At 41.6% G+C, this 14,389-nt stretch overlaps 1 protein-coding gene across 1 annotated transcript; it reads right to left on the bottom strand.

Annotated features, from left to right (window-relative positions):
- Positions 1-142: 142 nt before the first annotated feature.
- CYP2U1 (cytochrome P450 family 2 subfamily U member 1) lies at positions 143-13,987 on the bottom strand. Its single transcript, XM_083861531.1, has 5 exons — positions 13,545-13,987; positions 7,994-8,623; positions 4,612-4,773; positions 3,526-3,693; positions 143-3,088 (listed from the first exon to the last, which is right to left on the bottom strand). Exons 1-5 carry the CDS (start codon positions 13,981-13,983, stop codon positions 2,910-2,912), a joined length of 1,578 nt encoding a protein of 525 aa, XP_083717657.1. The 5' UTR covers positions 13,984-13,987; the 3' UTR covers positions 143-2,909.
- Between the last annotated feature and the right edge of the window lie 402 nt (positions 13,988-14,389).

Here is a 14,389-nt window from a genome sequence, read left to right on the forward strand (position 1 = left end):
CCACCTCCTTCATTCCTTATCCAAAGCATTTTTAACATTTTCTCACTCCAAAGCTTTTTCTGCAAGACATAAGATGACAAACACCACAAGTTTAGTCAGTAAATGGAACTCACTGAAATAACTATGCAAAGCTGTGAAACACTTAATTGGGAATTACTTTATTCAAAATAAAAATACATTGAAGCGAAGTAATTTTAGAAATAAAGATATTGTCAGCATTCAGAAACAATCACCCACTTATATGAACATACATTTTTCAACAAGGCATTTGAGATGTTTCCTCTGCTAAAAAAAGAGAGGGGGATGATACATTTACAAACACAAACCAAATCTGCTATTGCTTTTTACAGTTTGCCTAAGATGGCAACACACTTTGAAAACCACAAAGATTTTGTTGCCTCTATGCTATTGTTTAGCTATTTTCATGGTATCCTGTGAAAATTTCAGTGCACCTGGAAGGTATGAAAGACAGGTCGTTATTGCCATTTCCAATAGCATCCTGTATTCTAGCACACCTTGACATGATTGGAACTTCTCATCAGTAATTTTTGCTTGTCACACATTGCAGCATTTGATTATAGGTCTCACCAAAACCCACATTCTCAACATAGTATTTGTAGAAGGCTAATTTTCAAAGGATAGTTTTCAAAGGTGACATTTTAAACTAAACTCAGCAGGCAAAACAAGCACAACAAAATATGTACAGTTTCACACACCAGGAGATTAATGTGAATTGCACCTTCTTTGGAATCTGTAAAAAAATACTAAAGTGCTTTTCAAATGTGTCCTCATTGATTAAAAGGACAGGTATTTTGTACAGGTGATCAGTTGCACGCCAACATCATTATGTTGTTTAAAGAGGCATTTCAACAGAAAGATAAATATTATCAGCACTTAATTTTAGCTTCTCAATTAAGCATAATTGTAGGATTTCCAGACAAAAATCCCAACTCTACAGAATCTATTTATTCATTGGAAAATACAAAATTAAATTAAATAAAGTGCTTAATTCTCCAGTGCTGTCAGGTTTTAGAGCAAGTTCACTGGCATTGGTACCAAACCTAACATTTTATTGTACTAAGTTTTCAAAAACTTCATACCAAAAAGTCCAAACCCACAAGCCTATATAATTCAAAGTTAACCTAATTAAGAATTGAAAGTTCTCATATGAACAGTGGGATATCTGACCAACCAAATACATAATTCAGAAATTAAGGCACTCTGTTATTCAAAACAGGTAACAGAAAAACCTTAATTTAAATGCAAAATAACTATCTTACAGTCTTTGTTAGGCACTACCTGGCTTTTAAAACTTCAAGATTAAAAGTGACAAAATCAGACATTAATTTAAATCTGAAAAGTTGTCTCTTATTTTACAATTTAGGTTTCGTTTCTGCTATGGAATATACCCAATTCTAAACCACATTCAAATTCACATTCCAGTCTCGTAAAGTTGACATTAGCAGGGCTCCGGGTATTCTCTAGCTCTCCAGTGAAGTGAAAAAAATCTTTAGTAGAGTATGTAAGAACTTAATTCATGTGATATGAAATTCTGATAGATCAAAAGGAGTGTAAAGAGATTTAAGAATGATTAAGAACAACTATTTAAAGGTTAGTTGTTACAAATTCCCCTAAAAGATCCCTTTCCATGTTTGAAATACAAGGCAAGACTGACTGCCCTGTTCTGAAACAATTATCATGACATTTCCCTGGCAGCTGGTTTGACAGTAGTTAACAGCACTAAGATTCAGCACATGAAGAGTAAGGTACTGATACACTAATACTGTATGAACTGCAGATATTTTTACTCTATATGGAAGATAACAAAGAGAGAGCCACTACACTCAAACCTCAGGTTTGTCAGCTTCCTTCTGTTCCATGGTAAGACCTTCACCTGTACTACTGTAGTGATGACATATTTGAAGACTCCAGTTCCCAAAGCCAGAAGCTGTGGCAGTAGTGTCCACAGTGCCTGTGGATGAAAAACCTGAGTGCCAGCCTTGACGTCAGGACTACACATGTAGTGTTCTCCCCAGTGAGCAGCTGCTGGTCCCATCCAGCCTGCAGCCAGTGCTGCCATGAGGTAAACAATGAATGCCAAGAGGCAGCACAGATGTCTTGAATATGTTTGGCACCAGAGAGAACAGCATTCTGCTGTTTCTTGTTAGAGAATTCTGCCCTTAATTGTATTCTGAAGGAAAACATCTGGATCCAGATGCTGCACATCCGTTTCATGTTGAGAATATGGCATATTCAAGGATTCATTTGGTCTCAAATCCTGGCTTTTCAGACTTGGTACCTGCTTTTTTGTAGTGAGCCCTGAATCTCAAAGATGTTTGGATCCAATCTACTACCCCTATAAGTTACTTGCAAAAAAAGAAACCTCCAAGGTTAAAAGTAATGTCATTTGGTAATTTCCAAAAAGTATACATAATTATCTAAGCTCAGTTATAATCTTTCTTTTCACAGAAAATGCTAACAATCTCTCGTTCATTAATACTTTTAGTATTACATGAAGTACTTCACTCCTTTGGTAAATGAAATGTTTACATGCTGCTTTGACAATTTTTTATGATTACTATTTGACAGAGCAGTAACAAATGTTTTGGACCATTCTCTTATAATCAACATTTGGCAAACTGACAGTAAGAGACAGAGGTTATGCCCACCAAGTTTTAATAACAAATTAAAAACTATGCTGTCAGTTCATTTGTGGAATGCAACAATGGACAAAAATAATCTCTTTCCACAAGTCTAAATGGATCATTCTCACTGACTAGGAAGGCCTATGCAATTGTTCGTTTGTTTGTTTTCTGGAAAGAAAGTAACAAAGTAAGCTGGAAATAATAATAAAAAAGCTGTATTTTCAAAGTGCAGTATTTCTTTGCCTAATCTTTTTCGATGCTCTATCATCTCTTCAGAGCTATTATGTTGAATGGACATGGAGCTAAAGTTAGACCAAACCTTCCCTCCATAGATGGTTTTGCAGCATTTTCAGGGTACACGAAGGTAAAACTTTGCATAAGGCTTGAAAAAATCAAGAACAGCTCCATTTTTGCCAACTGCTCTCCCATGCATACACGTTTACCTAAAGAAAAGTTAGAAGAGAAGTATTACTGGCCTTATACAGTCAATCTATTTTTTTATACAGTCAATCTATATATGTTAACACACATGTAATTCCTGTGCTACCATAGTCCAAAAAAGGCTCAAACTGCTATTAAGCTATGAACTCTGAAGTTCTGGCCTCCTGTACTTGAGTCTAAGCCTTGCTCAGCTGTACTAGTTCACATTAATAATATTTACATCCACAGCAGAAGTTGTGTCAAAGGACAATTCATAATTTCTACCTGGAGACCGGCTGTTTAGGAACCCAAACCATTTTGCAAGCCACAAACCGTGATAATAAATCTACTTTTATAATTGGTCCTACGTGCAACTTTTACATCACTCACCCCCAAGGCCCTACACTTGAAACATCATCACCCACTCACCCAGCTAATGACTCCATGTGGATTATCTTACCCATTCCAAAAGGAATGAATGACTCTTTCTTTATTAGCTGGCCATTTTCATCCAGAAATCTTGATGGTCGAAATTCATCTGGCTTCTCCCAAATGTTAGGATCCCTGTGTACTGACCACAGGTTGGGCACAATCACACTACCCTTAGGAATATTATATCCCTGGAGCACTTTAAATAAAAACAGACAGAAACGTGACAAGTTGCTAGAAGGAAACATGGAAAAAAAAAAACAGTAAAAAAGACAACAAGAGGATGTCACAAAAAATTATATCAATCCCTAGGTGTAGGCTGCAAATGCAGCAAAAGCTGAAGGCACAGGTGATATCTGCTACCCTGCTTGAGTTAGAATCACACAAGCCTGAGCAGCTGGAAGGACACCAAGCTACACCAACAGCTTCTGCAGAGAGAAGGAAGCAGCCAGCAATTGCCAGAAATGCACTCTGCAACACTCTAGTGCTGTGACCCACTTTCCTCCTGCTCCTGTGCTGTCACAAAGCTCCACCAAAGAGTGGATTCTGAACTCTTGTGATACAAGGGTTTTGAAATGACTAGTCTCATTTCAGTTTGTTGCACCTCACTCTCCTGCAAATCAAAACATTAAAAAAAGCAGATCGATTCAGTAACAGGTTTAAAAGCCAAATATTGCTCTCTCACTGACTTTGGCCAGTGCTCAGCTATGTTTATGAAAGCACACAGATGAGTTGGAAGATGATTCTTCCTAATGTTTTCTGTACATGTGGAGGTCAATGGAGCCTTTAGCAAACCAATTACTGTAAGCTGAAGATTTCAGACCTCTGTGTCAGAATGCCAAAAACAAAGGTAGAGTTTCAGCTGCCAACTATGACTAAGCACATTAATCAATACAAGCTGACCCCCAAAGAAGAAATCACTCAAGATTAGAGAAACTGCTGGATGTCAAGTCAGACATACTGCTTACATAAAGAACTAGGTCGAGGCCTCCTGCTCCCTATAAATGGACATTTTACATATTTGTTTTAAAAGTCTAATACATAAATGAGGTTTCTGTAAATTATCACTAGATGCCCTATAAGAAAGCTGTAGTAACAAGTCTCTAGAAATGCTTACCAGCATTTTCTGAGGCCATTCGAGGAATAGAAAGGGGAACAACTGCAGTCATCCTCTGCACTTCCATAATGGTTGCCTCTGTGAAGGGCATTTGAGCCTTGTAAGCAAGAGAGGGAACTTTGTCACGTCCTAGAACTGCTTCGATTTCTGCATGAACTTTCTCTATGCAAAGAGAGCAAGAAAAATAAAGAAGTCAAAAGACATAATATGTGAGAAGACATCATCTCAATTTCATCTGACTGTGCTTGCTTCACTGTTTACATAGATCTCTCAAAAATTACTTCAAGATGTGATTCCTAGCTGAAACAGCTATGCCAACATTAGCCTTAGGAATACACTCAGTTAAAAAGAAAATGACCAAGCACAATCTTGACAACAGCTATTGAGATGACAGACTTTGCTAGCACTTCAGTATTAAAAAAGTACAGAAAAAGTCCTGTTGCTACTCCAAACATATTCATAACCTCACTTTAGGAGTTTAATTATACAGTAACTTGAATGATGAAAACATCAAGCTTCTGCTCTGCAATTAAAAAACTGAATGGTAAGAAAACTGCATGCAATGTGTGCCTGAGTGTGAAGAGATGGGAAAGCTTTTCATGCAGCTGCTTTAGACACTTCATTCTAGAGTAGGAATTCTGGGGCTGTTACTGCAAGCACTGAAGCTGTTTAACTCGTTCTTGCCATTTCTTACTTTCTATTCACAGAACCTAAACTCAGCTGTTTCCCCCAAAGCCAGAAGCAGATGCTCCCTTCCCACACAGCCCTCCTGCAAAGTCAAAAAAAAAAAAAAACAAAACAACAAAAAAAGAAGGCATGAGCCTCTCTACTTTCTCATTATTTATAGGAAGCAAAAAATATCAAATTATTTGCTTGCCCCTTTCATTTCACTGAAGGCTCAGCATACAAGTAATTCTCTTCGTGGAAGTTTCCAAGATTCAGGATTTGCTTCACCTACATACATAGAGAATGATGTGCCCTTTCTGGCAGGTAACTTGCAATCAGGCTACACCACAAAAAACAATCTTGAAAGAGCAGACCTCAAAACTAACCTTTAATCAAAAATAATAAAAGTCAATTTTCATTTTTTACCCTTTATATCCTGCATACTTTGTGGTTGTCCTGCCTGCCTTTTCCAACCAGGATGCCGAAATTCTGAGTTTTGCTCTTTTCTCTCCTTAGCAATGATACAAGATTAAATAAAAGCTCAATGCAAAAAACTGTCAGTTTCCTGAGCAGCATCCCAAAGTGCTGCTTGGACTGTGTCCAACGAGCCACTGCTGCCACCTACTGGGTTTGCCCAGAAGAAAAGCCCATGCATGAGGAACATTAAAAACCACAAAAAATACAGCACGAGATGTGGTGACGATGGGCTCCCCAGTATCTTCTTTGTGCCGGTTTGCTACTTTTATTAGGGACAGATCATAGCCCTATATTCAGGCTTGCATGTCTACAGTAATCTAAACCCAGAAATAAAGTTTTCAATATATAAAAAAAAATTTAAAATTAAGGAGACTGTCTCATACCAAATGTCACACAGCTGACAGGCACTTTATCCTGAACAACTCATTTGTTCAGAGTTTCTAAAGCAATCAAACTGCTGCTCACATTACAAGCTGCAAAATGTAAACTCCAGCAGTCTTTGTAACAGCATGTTATTTGAACTGCTCCACTACTTCTCATACATTTAAAAATCCCACAGATCTTCAGAAGTCAAGGACCAAATAAAGTCAGGGAACAGAACAAACCAAATACTCCCCACGACTTTACCATGTTGTCCATCCACATCATTCTCTATTTCTGCGTAAAAAACAAAACCATTTTCCAAAGAGAAAAAGATTTTTTTTTTTCCTCTCATGACCCTTAGTTTGCCTTTCCATGTCTGCAATAAACTTTTGCTACTTCTAAAAGATACACAACTCAGGTATTTTCTCTAGGGAGGAAATACATTTAAGAGAAATGTATTATCAGGAATAAAAAAAAGAAAGCGGCCCATACATAACTCCAAAGCAATCAGGATAAGGAATGGGATATTAAAGTGAAACAGTCTGGACTACTGTGCGTATTTAAATTACTTGACAAGAGCCACAGCATAAGGGAGAAGCAAAGAGAGTTAATAAAACTGTTGGAGATCAGAGAAAAGTGAAAATTGACTAGTACATACACATACAGTACCACGAAGAAGGAAAAGAGGTTAAAAAAATAAACACAAAACTCTTCTAGATTCCATTTGTGTAATTTAGAATACATCTAATCCATGTAACTGCATATCAAGTCAAGCAGTTACGCAACATTAAAAAGGGAAGAATAAGCCTATGCAATAAAAGTTTACTTTAGATTTGTCCCGAGTGCATTCTCTCTGCCATGACTGAATTGGTGCCCTATTTCGCAATCTCTGGTCAACAGTCTGGTTGACTTTGTGCAATAAACCATGATCCTGACCTATTTAAAGAGACTTTTCCAAACAGATCCAACTCAGGGTAGGTGAGACTACTGGTCATAACCCACTTAGTTTTGAAAAATTCCAGAACCAGACATTACATTAATTCTCAGGGCAATCTGTGTCACTCTTTTGCCATGTTCACAGTGCAATTTCTTTTCCTAGTATCTGATCGGAATTTTCTTCTTGTAGGTTGTTTCCTCTGCTTCCCTTCCTTCCACTGCACACCTCAGGAGAGACTGCCTCCATCTTCTTAGCATCTTTTGAGCTGTAGACAGCATAAGGTTTCCTGTCAGTCATCCTTCCCTAACACTGAACAAGACCAATTTTGTTCTGCCTCTGTTTTTGTCCCCCCTTACCCCTCATCATCAGCAACCCACCTGACTGCCATGAGCACTCAAGACTGATGGGGAAACGCCCTCTAACAACACCGGCAGCTGGTGCTGTGCATTTCTGCAGGTCCAGTTTGCTTAAGCTGTCTCTGATTTGATCTTCCTCTACAGGAGGCAGCGTTTCACTTCCCCAGACTCTGCTGCCAGGTTCAAGAACCTCCCTGCTCAGGGAGGCACAAAGCAGACCTTAGTGCTATGGTCTTCACACATATCACTACTATAACCCTGGAATGTCACAACTGCCAAAGTTTTTCAAACATGCTAAAGTTCCCTGGAATGGCTTGGGAAAGATAAGGTTGTCCCAAACCAGAAGAAATTCACAGATTAAAAGGCCATTTAGCACTTAATATATAGCACTAACCCAGAAACCATCATCAAACAGCAGGATAGAAGATGCCTGATTACACATCAACCTTTAAAATCATACATACAACACAAACCCTTGGCACCCTAAATGATTTCTTTGCTGTCACTGCTTGCTTCTGTTTCTGAGCATCCATCTGGAGCTTTACAGTCGGGAATAAATCACCTAGAATAAAAGTAACCTTACCTTGTACTTCAGGGTAAAGAGACATGTAGAGCAGGCACCACAGCAATGTGTTTGAAGTAGTATCTGTGCCTGCGATGAAGAGATCACCAATGATAAAAAACAGGTAATCGTCATTAAAACTGCTCTCCTTGTTCTTCTCTTCTTCCGCATGGATGAAGTACATATCAATGAAGTCCCTGGGATTTGCTGCATCCAGCGTATCCCTGTGCTGGGCAATGATTCCCTTCAGGAACGCGGTGATGTCTAACTCGGTTTGGCGCAGCTCCCGGAAGGGCCCGAAGGGAAGGTAGTAGAGCCAGGGGCAGATGTTGACCAGGATCATGGAGCTGTTCACGCTCAGCTCCAGGGCACGGGCCATGTTCTTCAGCATCGTCTTGAACTCATCGTCTTCGTAGTTAAAGCGCTTGCCGAAGGCCATGGAACAGATAACGTTGGACACCGCGTTGCGAATGATCGGGAAGGGATTAAATGGATCCTTTCCGTGTTTCAGCATTTCCTCCTTTATGAAGTTCAGCTCCTCGATGATTTTAGGCTCTAAGCTGTGTCTCCCTACTCCAAAATGACGCAGTGTTGCGAGAGAGAATTTCCTCTGTTGCTTCCAGACGGGGCCATAAGGTGCAAAGATAACACCTGAAAGAAAAAGGGAGAGACTGAAGCCAAAATGCCCAATTTTCAATTAGAAATAGTTAGACAGGCCTGCAACCCAAGAGCCAGAAGAGAAGGAAATGATACACAGCAAATCTCTCCCAAGCACCTGTCTAGGAGTTAAAGGAAAAGCAAAGGGTTCTTTATTGTAGCTTTTGGAAATCCTGTCCCTCCTTTTCCTCATTACTGAAACGAATACTCAAGTTGCATCACTAGATTCATTAGAATTTGCAAGACACAAATAGATGGAGAAGAGGGAACAGTTAGTCTGGGACATATGTTAGAAATAGCCTTTTCTCCCCAGCGTCCTCAGACATGAACTTCTTCAGCAAGGCATAACAGAGGACATTAAAACACAAACTGATTTGCATTTTTCCTCTTTGTGGTATACAAACTTCTCAATACTTTTCACGAGTGTGTCTATTACAAGCAAGCTTTATCTTTAAGTTCTAATAAAAATACAGGATATTCACACTGCAAGAAAAGTGGGAAGGTGAAGACAGGTTCAGAGTCACTTGGCAAAACCCTGCTTGATTTGCATCTCAACAGTTTTGATGCCCCTAGGCACTTGTTCTACATGATTGTGTCATTATGAAACACCATTTAAATTAAATCCCTATTACTCACTTCCAAAGAGAAACATCTCTTATGTTGAATTAAAACACCACACCAAAGACACCACAGGGTAACAAATACACAACCTGCGGATTTCTAATGTACTCCATGGTTAACCTGAGGGAGTTCAGTCATCAAACATGACCTACTTTTGGATTTGTTCTTCTAGTAAAATGATATCCCTTTTTTTTTTTTTTCTGGAAACAAAAAAGTTACTTTGTAAAAGCAACATCAATTCTTCTGTCAACTGCAAACCTTAAGGTTGAATTTAAAAGGAGAAATGGCCATAAGAAAATAGAAGTAGTACATTAATACTAGAAGATGCACCATGTTTCAATACTTAACATTACTTACACTTCTATTACAAGTTAATGTTCCTAGCACTTAATGCTAAAAGAATACAAACACATGACCTAGCTTCAAATATCCTAAACAAGAACATTAGGCAGAGTAAAGACAAGCACAGAATCAGCTGTATTTCATCTTCTCTGCATGAAGATTCCTCAGGCAATTTATTCAAATGCCCACTTCCTGGCCCTTCAAAAACAGAACCAAAAACTTTCCAGATTTCCTCTCTGAACTGCTCCCTGTTACCACTGGTGCTCTCAAGTAGGTTAAGTGAAAAAACAGCAGTATTTGGGGTTGAATTTGGCAAAGAACCAACTTGGATTTCCAGTGTTTGTGGCTGGGTTGTGAAAGAACCCAGATTTCTTGGAACAAAACAAAGTTATCACTATTTCTATCCCACAACAAATATCTCCAAAACAGGCTATTCATCCACAATCTCTTCCCTTTCTTGTTGTTAGGAAAATTAGTTTCAGGATCCAAATACTTTCATAAAAGAAAACAGACCTATTGTCTTGAATGTAAAAGAGACTTGCCTAGGCCCACAGAAAAGCTAATACCAACAACACACCTCCCCACACCCAGTGAGCCCCTCCAGCAGTCCTGCAGAGAGTATGGGTGTCCCCAAAGCCCAAACTGCTGCAGAATACTAATAGCTGATTTGTAAATTGAGAAAGAATGGCATAGGAGACAGATTAAGGAAGAAGAAGAACATAAAGATAGAACAGAGATAAGAGAAGAAAGCAAAGTCTCACCTGCATCCCTACCAAGCTAAAATAATGGAATAGTCCTTTGCTGATTTCAAAGAAAATCTGCCTGCCCTAAAAAGCCAGGCTACTCAGCACAGACATGTCTACTCTTAAACAACAAAACATCCCTACTCCAAACAACAAAATCAACCTTCCCTGAAAACAAATTAAATCCAAACAAAACAAAACGAACAACAGCAACAAAACCTGAAGGACATACAATGATAAATTCTGAAGCAACAATAACCAGGACTTTGTGCTCTCTGCAGAAGACTAATTTCTATAAGCTGATAATGAAACCCTTTCAATACAACCAACAAACTCAGAAAAACAGAGTTCATTTTACTCCCCCTTTTTACACACACACAAAAAAAAAATTAAAAAAAAAAATCAATCCTTACAAGAAGCAAGTTCTGGGCTTACTTACTCCCTTCTATCCTCATCATTTTTTACTCCTAACTCTAGTGCTGCTACACTGGGGACATTGACAAGCACAGCAGTCATGACATTTAATAACATTCAGCTTCTGCATTGTCAGATGCCCACATGTGGATACGCACAGGGCAGGGCTATAAAGGCAGACAACCACTCTGACTCCATGTACTTGGCAGATTCAGTCTTTGCTACCTCTTGTAGCTATAGAATACAAAATCTAAAATACTAAAATTAGACCACAGAAATGTCATGTTTCTCCCCAGTCTACTATTTCTCTTTCTGTAGACCTTTGCGATGATTAATTAAAAATTAAGAATTGACTACTATCTTCTTCCTTAAGTTCTTATGGCACTTTTTATCCAGTCAAGAAGGCCTCCCTCACTTGCTAATCGAGTTGCTGAAGTGTAGTATTTGCCATTTCTGATACTTCTACCTCCTCTCCCCCTGGCAGTTATTTTATTTGCATCTTACATGTAATAGACCCAGACAGCTGAGATAAGCCCCTCTTTCTTCCATACCATACCTGGCAGGGCAGCTCAAGGTAAAGACAAAACTACACCAGCAAATGTAGCTTACAAGAAAACAGCTCTGTAAGTTCATGCCACAATAGCTCAATTACAGAATGAGGGAACCCAAAGACACGCAGGAACCCAAAATGGACACTAGACCTGCAGAGCTGTAGTGCCCAAATTGTGAGTGGTAGAACCAAATTTACTCATCACCCTTGCCGTGATTGTTTCCTTTCCGAGTGCACACTAACACAACTGTCGCTGTCCTGACCTGCAGCAATGTCTCATCCATGAACTCCTGAAATTGTCTTCCAAACCAATCTTAAGAGGCCTCCAGTTTGAGTGCTGTAACCCACCATGAACCACACACAAAAAAAGCAACACTTGTTAGCACAAACACACCATTGCAGAGGCTCAGTCATCTCCTCATGGCAGCACTAAACCCAAGCCAGCACAGGGACAGCATCTGTAACTTCCACTGGCATTGGGAGAACCAGCTTCCAGAGGGCAGTGGCCCCACTGCCCATATTCACTGACTCCTCTGCATTCACACTACCCCTGCAGTTCCTCTACAATACTCCTACATCCGTGGCAATTCAAGTCTGACAGAGAACAATATATGAAATTCACAGCATTCAAGGAAAAAGAAATCTACCATGAGCATGAACATGTTCTACAGCACTGCTAAAATTATCTAACTCTTCTTCCCCTTTCCTCCTCCAGTTCTTGCTACAGTACTGTACCTAAAAATACTCACACGTGATAACAACGTGCCAGTAACATCTGCCTTGGAACAATCGTCAAACCAATAGAGTTCCTAATTTATTCTTTTATTCTTTAAACTGATTTCAGCATTTTCATAAACATGATCTGGGTCCCTAACTTTCTTCTTCTCTTTACTAGGGCAATTCTGGACAGGGAAAAACAAATAAACAAACAAACAAAAAAAAACTCAAAAAACCACCCCCCCCCCCAAAAAAAAAAAACCAAAAAAAACCAACACACACCAAAAAAACCCCAAACTGTTTCATGCACTTAAAAACCAGATTTTCCTAGCCTTGGAAAAAAATTTTAAAAGGTCAGTTTCACAACAAACTACCAGACTAACAAGCCTTCCGGGGTACACCTCCTAAACAAAAAAAGGTAAGTATATTTCCATAAACACTGAGATCAGTAATGACCTAAAAACTCCTAAAAACTTAACGTGAAGAAATCGTACCCTCAGTACTGTCAGCATGTATTTAAACTCTTCATGTCTTTTTCCTGCAAAAGCTAGTAACTCCCCTTTGGACTCTTAAAAAAGAAAGACAAGCAAAGCCAAATATGCTCAGTAAGTTTTGACAAGCAGAATAACACATTTGCAAATATCTCAGCAACAGCAGCTTGCACGAAGGAAGCATGTACTGCACAGCCTTGGGACTGCACAGAGCCTGGTCTCTGCCACCACTACCTGGGTAAGGACTGGCAGAGCGCTCAGTTTTGTACCACTGCCCAAGCACTCAAAATTTCTTCCCCTCACACAGCCAACATCAGAAAGCCCCCAGGTGACAGACCAACTGTGCCTCAGACCCCTGCACAAATGCCAGTCACAGAGGCGTGAGGCTGGAAAAGACCTCTGAGACTGAATCCAACCCATGACCGAACACCACCTTGTCAACGCCACCACAGCACCGAGTGCCACATGCAGCCTTTCCATAAGGGCCTCCAGAGACGGTGATCCCACCACCTCTCTCTGCAGTCCAGTCCACTGCCAAACCACCCTTTCTGTGAAGAAACTCCTCCTAATGCCCAACCTAAACTTCTCCTGAGGCCATTCCCTCTTGTCCTATCCCTTATTATCGAGGAGACCGACCTCCCTCCCCACCCCACCCGGGCTACAAGCCCTTTTCAGGCAGTTGAGGAGAGAGATAAAGTCTCTGCTGAGCCTCCTCCAGTTTAAACCACCCCAGCTACCTCAGCAGCTTTACTGTACAGTCCCTGTACTGTACAGAGAGCTAAAGGGAGCGGGCTGATTTCAGTCCCCCAGAGATGCTCTGTGGTGTGTGGCACAGCACTGCCAACTTGGCGGGGATGCTGCACCTCATGGCAGGGCCAGTTTCTCTCCGAGTGCTTTCTGTCAGCAGCAGGGCGAGGTGCAAACAGCAAGCAAATAGTTCAGTCAGCAATTCGTGGGAATCATTTATAAATTCCGGCAGAGCAGCTCCCGCTCGGTGTGGCTCCCCAGCATCACCCCGGCCGTGCCCCGGCGCTTACCCTTGTGGTGTGTGATCATGAGCACGATGGGCACGGAGGGCCGGTCGCTGAACACCTCCGCCTTCTGCACCAGCGCCTCCCGCACCGCCCCGAACGTGTTGAGGACGATCAAGGGGCGGCTGCCCACGAAGAGCCGGAAGACGCTGCCGTAGGTCTTGGTGAGGCCGGTGAGGAAGACGTGGGGCGAGAAGGCGGGGGAGAGCCGCTCGCCCTTCACGTCCACCGCCCAGCGGCGCCGCAGCGGGGGCGGCAGGAGGGCGAAGGCGAAGTTGCCCACCAGCGGCCAGGGCGCGGGGCCCGGCGGCAGCCCCGAGAGCGCCCGCGGCCGCCGCCGCAGCAGCCAGAAGCAGCCGAGCCAGCACAGGGCCAGCAGCAGCAGCTCGGTAGCCGTGGGCGGCCGCAGCAGCCACGTCCAGGCCGCCGTGCTCGGCCCCGCCATCTCCCCGGGCGGCGGCGGCTCCGGGGCCGGGCCCGCGGCGGGCGCGTAGCGGTTTAAGATGGCGGGGGCGGCCTGACCCCGGGGCTGTGGGCGGGCGGGGGGCCGGGCCCGACACCGCCCCCGCCGCCGGCAATGCGGGACCGAGACACACTTTATAAAGAATTAAACATAACCCAGATGTCCTGCTCGTGTAAAAAAAAAACCCAACAACAACAAAAAGTGAGCGTTCCTCTCCACCACCACCCCCCCCCCCCCCCCCCACAGGACTTGCTTTCAAGTGCTCCTTACGCAAATATCTTTTTTTTTTTTTTTTTTTTTCCTTTTAGAAGAGAAGGAAATACAGATGATCCTTTTTCCTCTGTTCCCAAGCACAAACCCCCCCCCCCCCCAAAAAAAAACCCAAACC

Source organism: Zosterops lateralis (assembly GCF_965231275.1).
Source record: "Zosterops lateralis genome assembly, chromosome: 5".
Lineage (NCBI taxonomy): Eukaryota > Metazoa > Chordata > Aves > Passeriformes > Zosteropidae > Zosterops > Zosterops lateralis.